The following is a 20,799-nucleotide window of genomic DNA, read 5'->3' as shown; positions in this document are numbered from 1 at the left end:
GTACAACCGATTAGATAAAGAAAATGGGGAAAGAGAGATAATCAGCAACTTTATCCACCTCGGCAACCAAGCGAATGACACCAGTTTTGAAATAAAACGAAGAATAATGCTGGCAAACAGATTCTACTTTGGATTAAGTAAGCAGTTTAGAAACAAGGCCACCTCTTGACAGACGAAGATTACACTATACAAGACACTGATACTACCCCTGTTGTTATATGGTTCTGAGGCATGGGTACTTGTGAAAGCAGGCGAGGCAGTGGAGGGCAGTTTGCGTTAATGGAGAATATAGGCGACGTATGAACCACGAGCTGTATGACGACAATGGCATAGTTACACGTATCAAAATACAACGGCTGCGTTGGCTAGGTCAAGTTGCCATAATGGATGAAGAAGCTCCAGCAAAGAAGTCTTTTGAAAGCAAATACGGTAGTACACGCAAACTGGGACGATCAAAAGCCCGATGGAAAGATCAAGTGCTGGGAGATACCACGAAACTTGGTGTCATAGATTTTAGAATGAGCGCAGAAGATCGAGGCACTTGGAACGTTATCCTACATTTGGCTAGTGGAACAAATGTTCTGTCATGACCAATTAAAGTAAAATTAAAGTAAGAAGTGCGTTGTATACGCAAACTTTTTTGATTTATTTTTTCTATTTTTTTTCTCTTTATACCCTCCACCGTTTGTAACGCATCGAAATATCGATCTGTGACCCAACGATTTATCCATGTCCGTCCGTCTGTCGAAAGCACGCAAACTTTTGGAACAATACAGCTAGGCACTTTTGTACAAATACTTACTATTAGTGTAGGTCGGTTGGGATTGCAAATGGGCCATATCGTCCCATGTTTTGATGTAGCTGCCATATAAACCGATCTTGGTTCTTCACTTCTTGAGCTCCTAGAGAGCGCAATTCTTATCCGATTTCGCTGAAATTTTGCGTAAAGTGTTTCGCTTGGACTTCCAAGAACTATGCTAAGTATAGTGTAAATCGGTTCATAACCGGACATAGCTTCCTTATAAACCGATCTCGAATCTTGGCTTCTTGAGCCTCTAGTGGGCGAAATTATTATCCGATTTGGAAAATTTGTCATGAAGCATTTTTGTTTTGACTTCAATAACTATGACAAGTATGGTCTTAATCGGTTCATAACCTGATACAGCTCCCATATAAACCGATATCCCGTTTATATGGGGAAATTGTTATCTGATTTTGCTGAAGTTTTGTACAACGACTTCTGCTATGACCTTTAATATATGTACAAAATATGGTATGAATCGGTTCATAACCTGATATAACTCCCATATAAACCGATCTCACTATTTAACTTCTTGAGCGCCGTCCATCTATTGAAACATATTTATAGTTCATATAAGTTGAACCCTCAAACCCTTAATAATTAATTGAATGCACCGATTTTTGTAAATTTTTGTTTTTACCTTAATAGTAACCCAAAAACACAAATCACATATTTATAATAAGGATATAAAATTTAGGTGGGACAAGTTTTTGCGTCCGTGAGATGAAAACAAAAAAATTGCATAAATAGGTCCACCCATCCCTGATGTATTTCAGATATACCGCAAAATATAGGGACGCATCATCCTCTTTTTAGACCGTAGTAAGAGGGCCTTAAAAAGGTTTTTACTGAAAATTCAAACCCCTATTGGAGCGGGGAGTGCCACCCTAGGTTGTTAACCCTAAATTGAAATATGTGATTTGTCATTTTGGGTTACTATTAAGGTAAAAACAACAATTCGCATAAATCGGTCCACACATATCTGATATATATCGGATATACTGAGAACCCAAAACCCTTGGGGACCCTACTGACACTTGGCCCCAGACTTAAATTTAAATGTGTGATTAACGTTTTTGGGTTACTATTAACGTCAGGATTCACTAATAGTTATGCTCCGCTCTCTCCTAGGTCATGGAGAGCATGGTTAATCACCATCTTGTGAGGTATTTAGAGTCTAATGGCCTTCTTAGCGACCAACAGTATTGGTTCCGCAGTAATCGCTCTACGGGCGACCTCATGGCACTTCTGTCGGAACGTTGGATTCGCTCAATTCACCTGTTTGGTGAGAGTAAGGTTGTGACTCTGGATATCTCCTAGGCATTTAATAGGGTCTGGCACGGTGCACTACTATCAAAGCTTGTCGCATTTGGTATCGGTAATGGCTTCGTTCAATTTATTTCGAGCTTTCTCAGAGATCGCACTATTCGAGTCGTTATAGATGGGTTCTCATCCAATGAGCACAAATTGACCGCAGGCGTACCCCAGGGCTCTTTCTTTCTCCTTCTCTTTTTCTAATTTTCATCAACGAATCTGTTGGGTCAGACATCGAATCCGATCTACTCATTTGCGGATGACAGTAATCTCTGTCATTCATTCTGCCAGGATTTGCTAGCCATTTCTGAGTGGGGTCGAATGAATTGAGTAGATTTTAATGCACGGAAGACTCAATGCAGCTTGTTGTCACACAAACGATTCGCTGACCCATTACGATCATGTTTGTCTATCAACGGTATAGATGTTGAGCAATCAGAAGCTCTTGATGTTCTGGGTATGAAAATAAAAGTGATGTCCATTGGGCTAAACATGAATTTCAAGTGTCGAAAGAAGTATTCAAGTGTTTAGGCTTACTTAAACGGTGTAAGAATTACTTCACTCAGTCTGATCTTCTTAACATCTACATCACTTTCATAAGGCCGAAAATGGAGTACAACTCACATGTATAGACTGGAGTTTCAAATCATCCCTGGAGCTACTGGACCGTGTACAGAGGAGAGCGATAACGTTGATTGGGGACAGTGGGGTATCCAACTCTATTGCCTCCCTTCATCATCGTCGCAATGTGGGTTGCTTGGCGCTGTTCTATCGGTACTTTTATGATGTGTGTTCGTCTGATATTCGTCTTCTTATTCCTGATGTATGTCAGGGATACTAAACATTTCAGGAACTCACACCCGTTTATAATTGATTGTCCAGCGGACCGCACAATGCATTACAGAGAGAATTCTTATTTCGCCCGAACCGTTCGTATGTGGAATCGAATTCCGGCTAATGTTTTTCCCACCCACTTTGACATCAAAATATTTAAGACAAATGTCAATAAGCACTACATCTTTTTCTCCCCCTCCAATTCCTAATTTCCTCTCGCCAACGCAATGCACTGCATTCATAGGGGACATCCCCTGCGTGTTGACTGACAGAAAAAAGCGGATAGGCACCATGAATATCATTAAGGATGTCAAATCTGCCGATTGAATAAATCATCAAATAGGAGAAAATGTAAACAAAGAGTGAATGTAAAAAGAGTATAAGTTGACATCTTCAATGCCAAGTACTGCCTAAAATAAAAAATCCTGTATTAGATTAGGTTAGTTAAGGTTGAAAAAAGGGTGCAGATATTAATCCGCCCCATGCCATTATGGACATACTTCTAAGCCAGTAATCGGCCAGTTGTGCGCTCTAAAAACTATAAAGTAACCTCTAAAAAGAAAAAAAAAAGTTAAGAATTCCATGCTGCTTACAAAATCCCTAATTGTTTTCAATACCTCTCCCCTATGTTGGTTCATGTCTGGTATTGTGTCTCCACCTAAGTGCAGGTATCTGTTAGACGCGAAAGCCGGGCAATCACAAAGGAAATGCTCCAACGTTTCATCATCTTCCCCGCATACCCTACACATGCTATCACTTGCCGTACCGAATTTAGATAAGTGAGCTCGTAGTCCTATGTGTCCCATTATGATTCCAAAAGCTATACTGACCTCCTTCTTGCTTACTTTCAGTAATAGCCTCGTCTTCTCAAGATCTGGATCCCCCCATAGGATTTTCGCCGTCCTACCGACCGTTTCGCTGTTCCACAATGTTGCATGCGCATTCGTCACCCACTTCCTTAACTCGGACTGCGTTGACCCGAAAGGCTTCGGGTTATTCAAGTTTATTAACGGTAGTCCTCTGGCCTTAACCGCCAAATCGTCTGCCCTTTCATTTCCCCTTACTCCGTAGTCCGGCACCCAAACGATGCGGATTTTACCATCCTCAGAGAAAGCGTTAATCTCCTTCTACACTGCAAGACTGTTCGTGGCCTTACCGTCCTGGTTGCTATTGCCCTTATTGCAATTTTACTGTCGGTAAAGATGTTTACACTCGACGTCCTTGCGTTAGCACTACACCACTTCACACATTCCGTGATCGCCTGGATCTCCGCCTGCAGGACAACATGTTCTCTGAACTTGTTGTATGGTCCTAACGTTGCACTTTATCTCCATAGCAGTCCACCAAACAACTGAGGCGTAAGTAAGTATTGGTCTAATCACGCTCCTGTAGAGCCAGTGGACTATCCTAGGATTCAGGCCCCATTTCGAGTCAACGGCCCGTCTACATAGTGCCCAACATCTGTCATCCTTCTCAATACGCTCCTAAATGTGACACTTCCAATTCAGTTTCCTGTCCAAGATCACACCTAAGTATTTGACCTTGTCAACCCACCTTCGTCTTCCTCGTGGACAGGCATATTTCAGTCTTCTCTGGGTTAACATTGAAACCTCTGGGTTTAGCCAAGTCATATGCCGTAAGCAAGACCTTTTCGGCCCTTCTGCATAGCTCGTTCGGATCCTTACCCCTTAGGAGTATTATAACATCGTCTGCGTAGCAGATGGTTTCAAATCCCTCCTCAGTCAGCATCCGTAAAAGGTCATTTATGGTGGTCACCCATAGGAGTGGCGATAAAATGCGCCTCTGTGGCGTCCCTTGTGCAACTTGTTCCCTTATATTCCTATTCCTTTGCATATGTTTTATCCAGTCGCTAAGACCAGGTCCTCTCGGTACTGATCTAAGTATAGGATTAATGTGTCGGTCCGCACATTGTTAAAAGCCCCCTCGATGTCAATGCATACCGCCCGTGGTGTACGTTTCGGCTTCGGAGGAATCTTCTATTTTATGCACAACAGCGACCTTCCCTTGATATAGGCATGCTGTTTGTATTTGAGCAGTTCGCTGGATGTCATACTCTTTATCATGGTGTCTACAATGCGTTCCATGGTTTTGAGTAGAAAGGACGTAAGGCTTATGGGTCTGTAGGCCTTTGGTGTCGCATAACTTGCCTTGCCGGGCTTGGGTATAAACACCACCCTTGCCTCCTGCCAGGCATTCGGAATAACCCAGAGAAGACTGAAATTAAGATTTCCTTTCTTAAAGAGGACAACTCTCTTCGAAGGACCCCACCAGTGCAGTCGTAATCCTGTTGACATTTTCGTCAATGTCTTCTATGCTTGGACAATCTAAATTATCTTGCTCAAGTCTTTATCTGAGTAGCCGTCCGAATTTTGTCCAGTTGGTTTTCAACTTATTCCGGAAGCTTATCGGATTCGGCGCTGGCCTGTATTAAGGTAAAGACAAAAATTCGCATAATTGGTCCACCGATTTCTGATATAACTTTGATATACCGCAAAGGATAGGGACGCTTCATCCATGTTAAAAGGCTCAAAAAAGCTTGGTCTGAGAACTAGAACCCCTTTAAGACTATTGCTCATCTGACCTAGAACTTTCTTACCCATTTGGAATTTCCCATGCCCAGATTTGTGCTTCACAGTGTAATTGGTATGTAACACTCAAAGTACACCGGTATCCCATATTGACGTATTGAGCCACTCAAAGACCCATTCATTTCCCAAGTTTATTCCTTTAAAAAGAGAACCCAGACATGGGCTAGGTTATTTTGTGTACATTTATACCAAAATCTGTAATGGTGGGTAATAGAAGGAACTCGGCGCGTTTCACTTGCTCTGTTTTAAGTGTGATACGATAAGTGAATCGTTTTGTTTAAAAATTTATTTGATCATCCCAGAGTTTAAAGCAACGATTTTATTTTCATTCCGTTGGGGTTTTCCCCATTACTTTTATTAAGCATAATAATTACTCACCATTTAATGCGTAATTATCCACATTCGAAGTAACTATCATTTCCGAATCTGAAATTGAAACGTTAATCACGAATTACAAAACAATGGAAAACTTTCCAAATGATCAATTTCTTGTGTGCAAAGAAAAACAGACTCAAAATAAAATCCAAATTACAACTTAACATGGAAGGCAACAGCAAGAACAACAACAACAACAATGCGTAATGCCACCGGTGTTTACAAAAAATCATAGCAAAACAAATCACAACACGGATGTGAAAGCAAAATATACTACAAAATAAGCTTTTCTCAAAAACTTTCTGATGAAGCAAGGGAAATCCCAAGAAAGGACAAAGAGGACGAATGGTATGGGGACAAAGGAGAAAAAAATCGATTTTTCACACATTTTTCAAGAGGAATATTTAATGTTGTTTAAAATTCATATTTTTTTACCTTTTTCTTGTCACACTTCACTCAAAGGCTTTTTCTTATTCAAAACACAAGCAAAAAAGAGAAACTAATGGTACCGCGGATTTACTTTGATTTTCTTTGTTTGGAAAATTTACATAATTTCTTGTTGGAGAAAATCTGTATGCATGTATTCTTCCTCGAGATGGCACTGTTAAAACTTGCTACTTCTTCTTCAATTACATACAACTTAGTCGGGTTGTAAATGCTTGAAACTTTTACACTTTTCACGTAACATTTGTGATATTTTTGAAAAGGAAAGGAAAACTATGCTCTTGACGAACTAAAACAAAAATTTTACACTATTTGGTTACACTAAAACTATTTTGGACTAGTCAAAAAGGTTTTATTTTCCCTTTCGTTTGTGTATCAGCAAATTTTTTTCTTGTTCCGAACCTTTCACTTGAATAAAGTATCTACGTGTGACTCAATTACTAGCACTCGAATCCTTTTAGTTCTTTTCTATTCATCATGAAAAAGCTCAACCGAGAAAGCTTGGTCGTCGTCTCTGTGTGTGAAAGTAATGTCAAATATTGACACAATTCATATGGACCAACTGTTGATTTGCCCCCGTTGTTGGTGCTGTTTTGTTGTAATGTAGTTGAGGGCAAACACATCATTGGAACGAAAGTGAAATTCTCTCAGTCACTGGTACAACCATATGTTCTCTCTCTCTCACCCTCTCCTGCTGTTAGTGCGTTTGCCTTTACAGAAAGTGAAAGTTTGTTAACATTCCAAAGGAAGTAAATAGGGAAGGATTCCGCCACAGCAATATTAAAGAAAATAAAATCGCATTTAAAAACTTTGTTTTTATGTAATGAGCAAAGTGAGTACATAGATGAAATGGGTGATTTTTAAGGCGTTGTTTTTTTTAATTTGAGTCATATATTCAACATCTTTATTGGAATCGAAAATTGATATTTCTCATAAACTTTTTGAAATTAACTTCGTGCAAATTTTGTCCGGGGCTCCGGTTCTATTCGTAGGGGTTCTTTGAAAAACAATAACCACACCAAACTGTCGTTTTCCTAGTTGCTAGTCTGGCAAGCTCGTCTGCTCTACAATTCCCGGCATCCAGTACAGGTGAAGTTTAAATTGTTCAGCCAATCCCTCTTTGTTACTACAGGCTCCATCAGTTAGGTAATAAAAGCAATACATACGTGTTTGTCAATAAATCTAAAACCAAACTGTACTTTAATATTTGCTGTGTTTTATTTTAGGGCTGGATAGATACATGGCGAAACAATAAAAGGTGGTCTCATTTGTACAACAACCCAAATATATTCATTTACAAGTAGTGGCAGTTGCCCAACAACAAAATATTGAGTGCACTATCTGTGATTAGTGCAACTCCGATTTTGTGTAGTTTGCGCCATTCTGTCGTTGTTTGTTGTATTATAGTTCTTCACTATAATACACACACACAACCAAAACTCGTTGACAGATAGTGTACTCAGCGAGAAAAAATTGTACTCAGCTGTTTACGGTACACTGCCTGGTAATTATGTCATACAACAACCACAATTCATATGGTGCAATCCGCCATCAAGCTGATCGTCGTTTTGCCAACACACGCAAATAAATTTGTGTGCGTGTATGTATACGTGTGCGTACATGAGCAGAGAAGATGCAAGAGAGAAGATAACAACAAAGAGAATGCAAACAAAAATCTGACATCTTTATACTGTCAAACCTGGCCGGCTATTAACAGCAGCTCGTGTGAGACCACCTTATTAAATCCGCCTTGGGATAGATAAGCCATGGCGAGCAAAAATAAAACGCAAAAAAAGTTTCCAGTGCAAGTCTGTTTGTTTGCCATGAGGTTGTAACGTCATTTGTCAACCTGTCAAAACAATACGAGAAGACAAGTAATAGCGTGCTAAATTCTCGAAGGTTCGATTCGTTTGGTTTCAGCCAAATCGGGTAAGAATTGCGCCCTCTAGTGGATAAGGAAGTTAAGATCCATAAGTATAAGTTTATATGGCAGCATGGACCGATATAGCCCATTTTCAATCCCAACCGACCTAATAGAACACTAATAAGAAGTATTTGTGCAAAATTTCAAGCGGCTAGGTTTACTCCTTCGAAACCTAGCGTGCTTTCGACAGACAGACGGACGAATATGGCTAGATCGACTTAAAATGTCACGATCGACTTAATGAGGTCTAAGACGAATATTTCGAGGAGTTACAAACAGAATGAAGAAATTAATATGCCCCCATCCTATGGAGAGTATAATAATATTAATAAATACCGCGTCTACCTTTTTATTTCGTTCGCAATGTATTTTTTCATTTGTTCACATGCAATTTTCTGCTTCACACTATTTCAGCCTAAAACTTTTTAAAATATTTTCTTTTTACTTAACAATTATTATTTGATTTATTAAGAGATATTATTTTATTTTATTAAGAGATAAAAAACCACATCTTCTATTTTTCTTGGTGTTTTTTTATTTACCCAGTGTCTGTATATGATAGAAATTAAACATACATATATTTGGCTCATTCGCACTTCTTCGCATTACATATGTATGCATATGTGAAAGAGGACACAACAGAACGTAGAAATAGATACTCACAATTTGTATTATGAAATAACAATTTAATTCGTATAATTAAAAATATGTTTAACGTATGCCTTCTTTATGGGAAATGGGAGTGAGAGCAGAGACAACGGTGGACATGTTGAGGCTTTCGATGAAAACCCATTTTCCACAGGATACGATGGGACTCACGGAGACACCGGAATCTTGGAATAATGATGTTGATCGAAGGTTTATTATTACGGAATTTATGGTGAAGGAATTCTTGAGGAGCTTCAAACCATTTAAGTCACCCCAGGATTCACTAATAGTGAATCCTGAAGTCACCCGGACCTGATGGAATATTTCTACTACGCTACTACAGAAAGAGGCAGACTTTCTAGCGCCTTATCTGGCCAATATTTTCACAGCGTGGCTGGACTTGCATATACTCCGAAAGCCTGGCAGGAGGCAAGGGTGGTGTTTATACCTAAGCCCGACAAGGCAAGTGATGCGACACCAAAGGCCTACAAACTCAAAAGCCTTACGTCCTTTCTACTCAAAACCATGGAACGTATGTGGACACAACGATAAAGAGTAGGACATCCAGCGAACTGCTCTGTTACGAAGACGATGTTATAATACTTCTAAGGGGTAAGGATCCGAACGAGCTATGCAGGTATGTGGTGTTTATACCTAAGCTCGACAAGGCAAGTGATGGGACACCAAAGGCCTACAGTCTCAAAAGCCTTACGTCCTTTCTCCTCAAAACCATGGAACGTATTGTGGACACAATGATAAAGAGTAGGACATCCAGCGAACTGCTCTGTTACGAAGACGATGTTATAATACTTCTAAGGGGTAAAGATCCGAACGAGCTATGCAGAATTGCCAAATACTTAGGTGTGATCTTGGACAAGAAACTGAATTGGAAGTGTCACATTCAGGAGCATGCTGAGAAGGCTCAGATGTTGGACACTATATAGACGGGCCGTAGGTTCGAAATGAATCCGAGGATAGTCCACTGGCTATACAGGAGCGTGATTAGAACAATACTTACTTACGCCTCAGTAGTTTGGTGGACTGCTATGGAGAAAAAGTGCAACATAAGGACCATACAACAGGTTCAGATAACATGTTGTCTTGGCATAGGCGGAGTGATGAGGACCACGCCCACTAGGGCACTGGAGACTATTCTATTGTAGATATCCGACCCATTGACATACAGATTAATGGTGATTTCGATTGTGAAAAAAAGTGCGGCATTTTTTCGACATGTTGCACTGAGATCGAAATTTTGTGTTCGATTCTCCAAAAAAGTGTAACCCCACCACCGGGTAAATGTTCGTTTGTAATGGTGTTGCCCACTGAAAGTGAAAAAATGCTGCATTTTCTACACCGTGGCTAGGCTAGGATGGAGAATGCCGCACTTTAAATCAGCTGCTATCATCTCATGTGCATGCCACCGTTCAAGCAAATTTTGGTTGAAAAGAAGAAGAAGAAAACAATTTGTAGAATGTTTGGCAAAATATTAAAAATAAATACATAAAAAAAGGAAAAAGTAATCGCGTTTTATTTAGCTAACGGCATATTAGATGCATTGCTACATTTTACAGCATTATTTGGTTGAAATTACAATATACGGGCATATTAACATGTTCGATTGAAAATGTAAAAAGTGTAAAACTATGAGAGGGATAAGGCAGCATTCCCAAAATGTTGTCCCGTATAAGTGCAACATTAGTGTAACATTTTTTTTCAGAATCGAAATCACCATAAGTGTGAGGCAGCCACCGCGGCTATAAGACTTAAGGCGATGGGAAAATGGATTGAGGATGGAATCTGCTCATATCATCGTTTTACATATATTTTTTGTTTGCGCTTTGATGATATTTTCAATCGGCACATTTGACATCCTTAATGATGTTCATCCTTTATGTTTTCGCAAGTGACCTAACCTTCTATCAGTGATTCCTGGCAGGATTCACTGAATAAGGTTAGGCCAAGCAATCAGCCGACATACAATTTTTTGAATTTTTGACAGTAGTCGGCATTGAGGATGTCAACTTGCTCTTTGCTTACATTCTCACATTCGTTGATGGTTTGCATATGTCATTTATTTAAATTTGAATTTTGAAACGTTTGAAATTTTCGAAATAAAAGATTTGAAAAACTACAAAAAATTTCGCGTTTTATTAAAAGAATATTTGTGTTGGTTACAAGACCTCTTACCAGGATTCACTGAATAAGGTTAAGCCAAGCGATCAGCCGATATACTTTTTTTTTAATATTTGACAGTACTTGGCATTGAGGATGTCAACTTGTTCTCTTTTTACATTCATTCTTTGTTTACGTTTTCTCCTATATGATGACATTTTCAATCGTCAGATTTGACATCCTTAATGATGTTTATGGGGCCTATCCACTTTATGTTTTTGCATGTGACCTAACCTTCTATTAGTGAATCCTGACCTCTTACATTCATGACAGGATTCACTGAATAAGGTTAAGCCAAGCGATCAGCCGATATACTTTTTTTGTAATATTTGGCAGTACTTGGCATTGAGGATGTCAACTTGTTCTCTTTTTACATTCATTCTTTGTTTACGTTTTCTCCTATATGATGACATTTTCAATCGTCAGATTTGACATCCTTAATGATGTTTATGGGGCCTATCCACTTTGTGTTTTTGCATGTGACCTAACCTTCTATTAGTGAATCCTGCATTCATGACCATTTAGAACTTTTTCTTTTCCAAGACTGCGGCTTCAAGAAACATAGTTTTTGAATTGAATACGTATACGCCTTTGCCAGCAGAAAAATCATATGCCATAAAATGTTTAACAAACAGGACCTCTTACATTCATGACCATTTAGAACTTTTCTTTTCCAAGACTGCGGCTTCAAGAAACATGTTTTTGAATTGAATACATCTACGCCTTTGTCAGCAGAAAACTCATATGCCATAAAATGTTTAACAAACAGCAAATAACAAAACAGATAGTTTTTTTTCAGAGAAAGAAGGAGAGAATGAAAGAAAACAAAAATCTACTGACATTTGATGACATTTCCAATTGGCACATTTGACATCCTCAATGATGTTATGGGGCCTATTCACTTTATGTTTTCGAATGTGACCTAACCTTCTATTGGTGAATCCTGGATTCCTGGTTTAGGTCTTTATGAATATAGAAAGTAACAACTCATATGACATGTCCTATCGTGCAATAGCAGCATTATTTTTTCGTTTGCTTGATACGTTATCACAGTACAGTAGTGCGCGCTGTCAAAAGCGAATGCAAACCGTCAACACGCCGTTTCATCTTTTGTCTCTCTCTTCTTTGGACTTCTCATTATTTGTTGTACACTCGTTTATGCAGGGAAGAACTTAACGTGCCGGCATTTTATATCACTTTGCAACGTAAGGAGAGAAGTGCTTTTGGAGTTTTCTGCTTATCTGGATAACAAAAATTAAGACTTTACTTGTGTTATTGTGAAACAGAGAATAATTCAAAGTTATAATAATGTTTTGGGGTGAGTTTGGTTGTGTGAAATGTTGGTCGTTTTCCTCTTTTGGAATGCGAGAATGCCAATACCACGTGTTAGACATATCTTGTGAAATCTATATATCTGATGTATTGCATATCTAAATTATTTAATGTTTCTTTACTTCAAGGTCTAAATTTAAAACCAAATCGCAAATACTCACAAACCACTGAAAAATCCTTCCACATTTCACAAGCTGCTTTAGATTCTGAATCTTCGCAAGGGGGGCCCACACAAATATGGATCAGCAGCGAAAATCAAAGGTTCCTTATATGCACATTGCGCAAGGAAGTATGTGAACAGGTAATGCTTGATTTAAATTTCGCTGCCGGCAATGAGATTTGTTTCCAAAGCATTGGCAATGGAAATGTGGCGTTGTCTGGCTACGTCATTGAGGACGATATGAGTGATGATTTTATGAATGGCGACGAAGAGGAAGATGAGGAAGTTGACTCCGATGATGAAGAAGTTGAGCAGGATCTTCGTCAGGCTTTGAACGCCAAGAAAGCACAGAAAAACAAGAAGGCAGAGAAAGCAAAGCCTAAAGCAGTAGCTGCAAATGAAGAAGAAGATGATGATGACGAGGATGACAGCGATTTTGATGCAGAAAATCCCGGAGCGGAAGACGATGACGCCGAGGATGATGACGAGGACGACGACGAAGATGAGGACGACGATGATGATGATGATGATGACGACGACGAGGAGGAGGATGAAGATGAGTCGGAGGATGAAGAGGTACAACAACCCAAAGCCAAACAACCTAAATTGGATAAGCCCGAGAAACAACAAAACGGCGTAGCCAAACAAAAGGAGCAACCCCCAACTGAGAAGAAATCGAAAAAAGAAAAGAAAGAACAGAAACAAAAGGAGCAACAACAACAGCAGCAGCAACAGCAAAATAAACAAGATAAGCAACAAAAAGCTGGTGGTGAACGCTCCCTTTCTGGCGGCGTAAAAGTTGTAGACATTCGTGTGGGCAATGGACCAGAAGCTAAACCCGGTAAAAGTCCTCAGGTCTACTACGAAGGTCGCTTGCTTTCCAACAATAAGGTATTCGATAGCGTGAAAAAAGGCACTGGCTTCAAATTCCGGTTGGGGCGCGGTGAAGTTATCAAAGGCTTGGATGTCGGTGTCGTCGGCATGAATGTCGGTGGAAAACGTCGCATAACTTGTCCTCCACATATGGCATATGGTTCACGCGGTTCTCCACCAACCATACCACCTAACAGCACATTGGTATTCGAAGTCGAGCTTAGAGGCGTTAATTAATTTTATAAGTAATTCCATATACCTTTTTTATATCTTACCACAACCATACACACACATATATTGCAGTTTTTAATGTAGCCTTAAATACCAATCCAGTTCAGCTATATCCTACTTACATGTTTTACAATTTTTAAGTAGAATCATGTCTTTATAAAGAAAGGAAATATTTTCCAACATAACTTCAAAAGCCCAACATTAATTTAAAAAAATCCAAAATAATTCTCACAACTTTAATTCTTCTCTCAATTTTATGCAAACAAAAGAGAAGCCACGTTTTTTCTTTTTTATAATAATTTTGTTACATTTTTCCTTAACTACGTCTGCAAATAATTTTTGTTTTTGTTCTATTCTGAGTTATCTTAGTTATTCATTTCTTCAAAAAATGAACCCGTTTTCAAAAATAAATTCTAGATTTACAAAAAAAAATTTAATCATAATTTGTTGTTGTTGTTGTTGTTGTTGTTGTAGCAGTGTGTTGTACACTGAGGCGGCAGCCCTTGCCTATGAAGGACTTCATCGGGTCAATCCGGTACGTACAACCGGCTGCCATGGGATTGGATCATAATTTGTAATACCTTTGTGTGTAAAAGAGATTTACAGAGCAGATGTCTTTGGTAAAGATTTTCTACCTACTTTAAGAGGATTGGAAGTGGAAAATTGTGAAAAACTAAATAGTACATATTGTATACCAATATGCCAAACAATTTAGGAAATCTACTTCTTAGAAACAGATGTTTAAGGATTATGCAAGCATACTTTTGGAAATCATTGATGTGTATTTATATTTTTGTTTTTAAGTATACTCTTATCACATTCTGATTATTTATACATAACTCTTCACTGCAATTTGTTTTTATATTGCAGTGTTGGAACGGCTTTCTGCATTTTTTGAAGGTCCGCCGATGACGCTAAACGTTTGGGTCAGAATCCTGGCGAGAACATCAGAAAACGTTTCAGCTGGGGTTATGACCAAATGCTCCCGGCACGGGATGACTATGAGCACCATACATGTTGGAACTCTCAGCTCCAATTTGTGTGATGCTTGTCGTCATTACGAGAGCTACCGGGCACGTCCACAGATTGCGGATAGTGGGATGCTCCATATACGGAGTAGCTGCAACTGCAGTCGCGGACAATCAGCGTTATTAGTGAGAGATCGGGTGGCGGCAGCTCTTGCTTAAATACTAAGGGCCTTTGATTCTCGATGTGACAATGTGAGTTATTGGCGCCTTTAAATATCCAATGGCTATGGACTATGGTGCAACAACAGCCTCGTAATGCTCGTGCCATTTGTGAGGTATTTGTAATGTATACATAATAGCAGCCATGTAAAAACTTCTCCCCAAAGAGATGAGATGTCGCCTTGCGGCAAAAGGAGCTCCATTATCCTCGATGATGTATCACCGGTTAATTTAAAACTGTGTCCGATAGACCGCCTCGTTATCTTAGGGAGATAAACTCTGCTTGTTTTATCATGTCGTACATACCTGTAGGATGTAGGGATACAAAGGTCATTTTCATTCCGAAAACCGTACCACACAAAGGCGAACGATTTTCGTCCTCTCTTCCAGTCCAGTTCCAGTCCAATCATCCTTTATGCTGAAGAATGTAGAAAGGTTAATAGAAATCTTAGGGCAAAGATCCCTGGAGATCACCTATCTCGGCAACTGCATACATATATGTAGCAAGGGCAAGTCCACTGAAGCAACCGTTTACGACCAAGTCGCCTCCCGGCACGGGATAACTATGAACTTTGAGCTGCAATCTGTGTGGTGTTCTTTGTTATCATAAAAAGTTTAGCTGGGAGCTACCTGGCGTCACAGGTTGCGGATAGTGGAATGCTCCATACGGAGTAGCTGCAGTCGCTGACAATCAACGGTATCGAGTAAAGAGTCTCAGTGAGAGGCCGGGTGGTACCGACTCTTGCTTAAATACTGAGTGCCTATGATGCTCGATACGAAAAAGGCCAGATATTGGCGCCTTTAAATAACCAATGGCCATGACATTCCCGCGGCGATTGGCCGCATAGAACGGAACGAGCTTGCTCGTCAATAAAAGCTTGGCGAGAATAGTCACCTCTACATGCAAATTCGGCTATAACAACAACACATTGAACACAACAAACTGCTACAACAACAAGACCGCTTTTGCTTTTTTTGCTTTTCTCCCTAGGCCATAGGTGCCTCCGCTTAAATCGAATTAAGTTGGGTGAGTTTAAAAAGAGATTGAGGACACCAATCCGCCCATTGCAAGTACGGACTTACACCTAAGCTTGTAAACGGCTTGCTGTGTGCTCTCAAGCCGAAAACAACCTCGAAGGTCTCTATGTCTGGAAATCCATGCTGCTCACAAAGTCATTATTCGTTTTTAATTCTATTCCCCTAAGCTGATTCAAGCCTGGTATTGTATCCGCACACAATTGCCGGATTCTTTTAGCTTCGAAAGCCAGGCATTGACATAGGAAATGTTCCAACATCTTATCGTCTTCCCCACATATTCTAAACTCGCTGTCACCTGCTGTGCCCTTATTGCATTAGTGCGCCCGTAGTCCTTCGAGACTTACTTCTTTCAGTAACAGCCACCCATAGAGTTTTGGTCGTCCTGCCGGCCATTTCACTTTTCCACTCAGACTTCGTCGCCCCAAATTTAGTGATGGCAGTGCTCTGTCCCCTACATCTAATTCGTCTGACCTTTCGTTCTGCAGATGCGGATCGTGCTTTCCCCAGAATGCGTTCTCCTTCGTACACTCCAAGACTGTTCGTGACCTTACCGTCCTGACAGTTATAGCCCTGATGGTCAGTTTACTTTCCGTAAAGATGTTCACTCTCGACATCCTCGCGTTAAGACCATACAACCTCGTGCACTTCGTGATAGCGCGCATCTCCGATTGTAGGACCTTATTATGATCAGGCAGTAGGAAACAGATTTGAGTTCCTGGATGTTCAAATTAGACCCACTTTGTCTTCTAGCTTTGATCAATCCATGCAGCATGAATTTCCAGATGGCAATTCCAGAGTTCCCTCAATCCATGACCTTGGCGCTGTCAGCAGTGCTTCTCATTCTACCTCAAATGTCATCTCAGGTATCCCATATCTCCCCCATTCCATCCATGTTTCCTTTCAACGCCTCGAATATTCCGGGATGGTATGACATGCTTATATCCTCTATCCGTTCTCCCAGCGTCTTATACATAATTTGTATCTCTATTGACCAGATATCTAGTCTCCATTGCCCTAGTAAACGTGCTGTTATTCAACTACTAAATTTCGTTTGAACATTCCATTAGGAACAGGAATACTTCCTTATAACAATGAAAGCAGTTCGATTAATGATTAAATTCAATGATAAGGGGCCTTCTTTTTTATACCGAGTCCCAAAGGCTTGCCGCATATCGACACGACTTTGTAGAGAAGTTTTAACACGGCAGGATACCTCAAAAATGTAGCCAGCATAAGTAAGGAGATAGGCGCCCCGATAGCCGAGTAGGTAGCATGCTTGGTTTACCAGTGCAGGGGTCGTGGGTTAGATTTCCGCCAGAAGCCTTGGTCTGTCGCTACTGTGGTATCACAGTGGATTTAAAATTGTCTAAGAGAGTCTGTAAAGGACTGCCACTCTTACCTAACCTAACGTAAGCAAGGGGATAACCACTGCTGAAAACTTTTCTGATTTTTGCTCCGGGATTTGAACCCAGGCGCTTGGCTTCATAGACGGACGTGCTAACCTCTCCACCACGGTGGCCTCCATTCAACCGGTGATACAGTATCAAGGCTTGGCTCTGGCTCCACGCTGTTCATGAGAGACTTTTCGGTATCCAAGAGTAGTACTAGTGTTTTCTCGCTAGGCATTGTCCATACATTATCTGAATTATAAATACCTATACCCTACCGTAATAGGAGAGGCTATGATATTGGGTTGCCCAAAAAGTAATTGCGGATTTTTCATATAGTCGGCGTTGACAAATTTTTTCACAGCTTGTGACTCTGTAATTGCATTCTTTCTTCTGTCAGTTATCAGCTGTTAATTTTAGCTCACTTTAGAAAAAAAGTGTAAAAAAAGTATATTTGATTAAAGTTCATTCTAAGTTTTATTAAAAATGCATTTACCTTCTTTTAAAAAATCCGCAATTATTTTTTGGGCAACCCAATATTTTGACGCCTGCAGTTCTCGAATTTAACTTCCACGGACTTGCTAAATTTTATCATTGTATTTTTCTTACTCAGTCTTGCTGATAGATGTGAGAATCCTCGGGTGACATTGTGGTTTTCGCCAACAAAAAATGCACTATTTCAAAATTCCAAATATAGTTCGTTATTCTGAAGGAATAGACGATATCCATTATTCCCATGTCTGCGATTAAATTATCCCGTCCCGTCACATTATTTGATATCACTAGGTGGCAAGGCAGCTCGTTGACGTCTTGCATAATCAAAAGTCAAAAACAGATGTTTTCAACCTCATTTGTGTTGTTACGAGTACGGCAATTTTATTAAAACGTTAATTTTTCAATAAAAAAAATGTTAAAAAATTTATGTAAACAACAAATCAACCTTTTGAAAACTTGTGCAAGTTTACAACAACAAGTCCGAGTAAGTAATACAGGGTTAAATGTACATATGGAAAAATAACGTTCCCTATTTCCTGTTCAGACAACATTCATCCTCAAGCGTAAATACGAACCACCTCTACATAAAATAAATCAAAAACCCGAGAAGTTGAGGGGTAGACATCACATCTATGAGCTGGTTGAAGATACAACAACAACAAAAGCCAATAATATCGAGGTTGTCCTAAAAACATTCGTCGAGGGTGTGGGAAAGAAGGGCGAAGTAATTTCGGTGAAACCAAATTTAGCCTACAACAAGTTATTGTTGCCCGGCTTGGCAGTATACAAGACAGAAGAAAATATTGCCAAATATGCCCCAACGGAAGCTGATAAATCCCAAGTTGAACATAGTTCTCCATTTGCACAAAGGGTAAGTGATGTCCTCAGCTCTCCTACAATATTCTATATGTGTATTTTTTTTTTGTCTTGCTTATAGACCGTAAATATGCTGGAACGTCTTAATCTTGCTGTGGTTATGAACAAAGATCATCCATGGGTAATTGAGCCCTGGCATATCAAGGCTTCTCTGCGCAAAGCTGGTTACATTTGCAAGGAAGAATGTATTACTATTCCCAAAGAACCTATCGAAGGACCTGATCTAAATAAGGAAGGCAAAGAATTCTATTGCACAGTCACAATTAATAACTTGGAAAAGGCACGTGTAAAGTGTCGTATTCATCACTGGAGTACAGATCCCAGTGAGCGTTTACCTTATGTTTTCGAGCATTGGAAACTGCCTTCGGAGCCTTTGTTTGGTTCAGCGGAGCCTAGCAGCGAAGAAGTTAAAAAATAAATAAAATGTGTGAGTCTTATAACGAACAATGAAAGACTCGTTAAAATAAAAAAAAATTAAATTGAAACCAGTTTTGCTATTTGAATTGTCAGCCCTATAACATTTCTGGAATTAATTCGGATAGATCGGACAGCAATTGTTAGCAGGGGGAGATAGGTATTTCGTTAATTTTTCTTGGGGGAGATAGGTATTTCGCTAAATTGTACTTCGGTACCACAGAAAGTTTTGTGCTCGTATTTTACTTAGCAAAGTCCAGAAACGATTCTCAGTCAGCCGGCAACTTGAACACCTTATCTGCAGTTCTCTAATAGATGAAATGCTGGCTAAGCATCTAAAGCCAGATATGTCCATATGTGTTCACATAGCGAAACCGAAGGCAAAGAAAGTCATAACGCATACTTGTGTGTGGCGGCTGCTATACCTGGCAAATTCCTGGTGTGTCGTTGCGGGTTTGAATGGAAAAATAACCTGTAAACGGTCTGTTTTTATGCCACTTAACCTGTTAAAGGCTTTCGATAAGTCCACTACCTCACTCTCTTTAAAGACGTCATTATTTCTGATCTCCCTAAATATCATATCATATGCTTATGACAATCTGGCTAGGGCATCGATGAATTGTGCAAACAGATAAATTTTTATATTGTGCAAAATTTCATCTAAATCGGTTAGGAAAAGCGCCCTATCGGTCCCACCCTATCGGTGGGGCAAGAAATAAAATCGGGAGATCTGTTTATATGGAAGATATATATCACGTTATAACCCGATTCAGACCATATTTAACAAGAATGTAAATGGTCATAAAAGAAGTCGATTTCCAAAATTCCCCTCAAATCGTATAAGAGTGGCTCCCTCTAGAGGCTCAAAAAGGAATAATCGGTTTATATAGGAGCTATAGCAGGTTGTGAACCGATTTAGACCATACTTGGCACAATTTTGCAAAACATGCAAAATGTCATCCAAAACGGATGATAAATGTGTCCTCTAGCGGCTCAAAAAGTCAAGAGCCGAAATGCTTTTATATGGGAGCTATATCAGGTTATGAACCGATTTGGACCATACTTGGCACAATTGTTGGAAGTCAAAACAAAACTATTGGTGCAAAATCTCAGCAATACGGATAAGAATTGCGCCCTCTAGCGGTTCAATAAGTCAAGATCCAGGATCGGCCGCTTTAGCCCATTTACAATCCCAAGCCGGGTCAATCCTGTATGTACAATACAGGATTGACACGATGGAGTTCTTCATCGGCAAGGGCTGCCGCCTCTGTGTATAACACACTGCTACAACAACAATCCCAACCGACTCACACTAATAGGAAGTATTCGTGCAAAATTTCAAGCTCCTAGTTTTATCCCTTCGGAAGTTTGTGTGCTTAGCTTGTTACAAACGGAATGACGACCATGTGAAGTTATCAATTCTCGCCAAGCTCGTTCTGGTCCAAAGAACCGATCGCCGCGGGAACAGGTTGGCTTTTGGTTATTTAAAGGCGCCAATAACTCGCCTAGACCTCAATGTACCAGCATGTTTGGTGCTCACGGCTATTCCGTGAAGGGACAGGACCCCTTAACACTAATTATCTACATGCATATTATATGTAGATTCACTATAGACCGCTTAAATAGTGAATAGAGGACAGATGACGCTCCTGGAGCTACATTTTAAAGACTACAGAATTA

General features: G+C 39.8%; 3 protein-coding genes across 3 annotated transcripts in view; 2 read left to right on the top strand and 1 right to left on the bottom strand.

Moving 5' to 3' along the window:
* Positions 1-20,799, bottom strand: part of LOC106091542 (synaptotagmin-14) — a 48,929-nt gene that overhangs the window by 27,715 nt on the left and 415 nt on the right. The window contains exon 2 of the mRNA XM_059362246.1: positions 5,938-5,985. Within this exon, the coding sequence (XP_059218229.1) occupies positions 5,938-5,985 (48 nt within the window). The remainder of the gene's footprint in view (positions 1-5,937; positions 5,986-20,799) is intronic.
* LOC106087037 (39 kDa FK506-binding nuclear protein) lies at positions 12,216-14,128 on the top strand. The gene is made up of 2 exons (XM_013251915.2): positions 12,216-12,443; positions 12,586-14,128. The coding sequence occupies exons 1-2, from the start codon at positions 12,434-12,436 to the stop codon at positions 13,725-13,727; spliced, it is 1,152 nt and encodes a 383-aa protein (XP_013107369.2). The 5' UTR covers positions 12,216-12,433; the 3' UTR covers positions 13,728-14,128.
* LOC106087039 (large ribosomal subunit protein bL9m) lies at positions 18,162-19,190 on the top strand. The gene is made up of 3 exons (XM_013251917.2): positions 18,162-18,313; positions 18,374-18,700; positions 18,767-19,190. Exons 1-3 carry the CDS (start codon positions 18,242-18,244, stop codon positions 19,121-19,123), a joined length of 756 nt encoding a protein of 251 aa, XP_013107371.2. The 5' UTR covers positions 18,162-18,241; the 3' UTR covers positions 19,124-19,190.

This window comes from Stomoxys calcitrans, chromosome 2, assembly GCF_963082655.1.
Source record: "Stomoxys calcitrans chromosome 2, idStoCalc2.1, whole genome shotgun sequence".
In the NCBI taxonomy this organism is placed as follows: Eukaryota; Metazoa; Arthropoda; class Insecta; order Diptera; family Muscidae; genus Stomoxys; species Stomoxys calcitrans.
Note: the sequence above shows the minus strand (reverse complement) of the source record. Positions and strands in the feature narration are given on the sequence as shown.

What these genes read in the sequence shown, in the direction of transcription:
- LOC106087039 (XM_013251917.2), top strand. Translation starts at nt 18,242, where the DNA reads ATGTTAAAAAATTTATGTAAACAACAAATCAACCTTTTGAAAACTTGT. An exon ending in GTTTACAACAACAAGTCCGA is followed by an intron (nt 18,314 to 18,373) that starts GTAAGTAATACA and finishes TTTCCTGTTCAG; the next exon opens with ACAACATTCATCCTCAAGCG. An exon ending in GTTCTCCATTTGCACAAAGG is followed by an intron (nt 18,701 to 18,766) that starts GTAAGTGATGTC and finishes TCTTGCTTATAG; the next exon opens with ACCGTAAATATGCTGGAACG.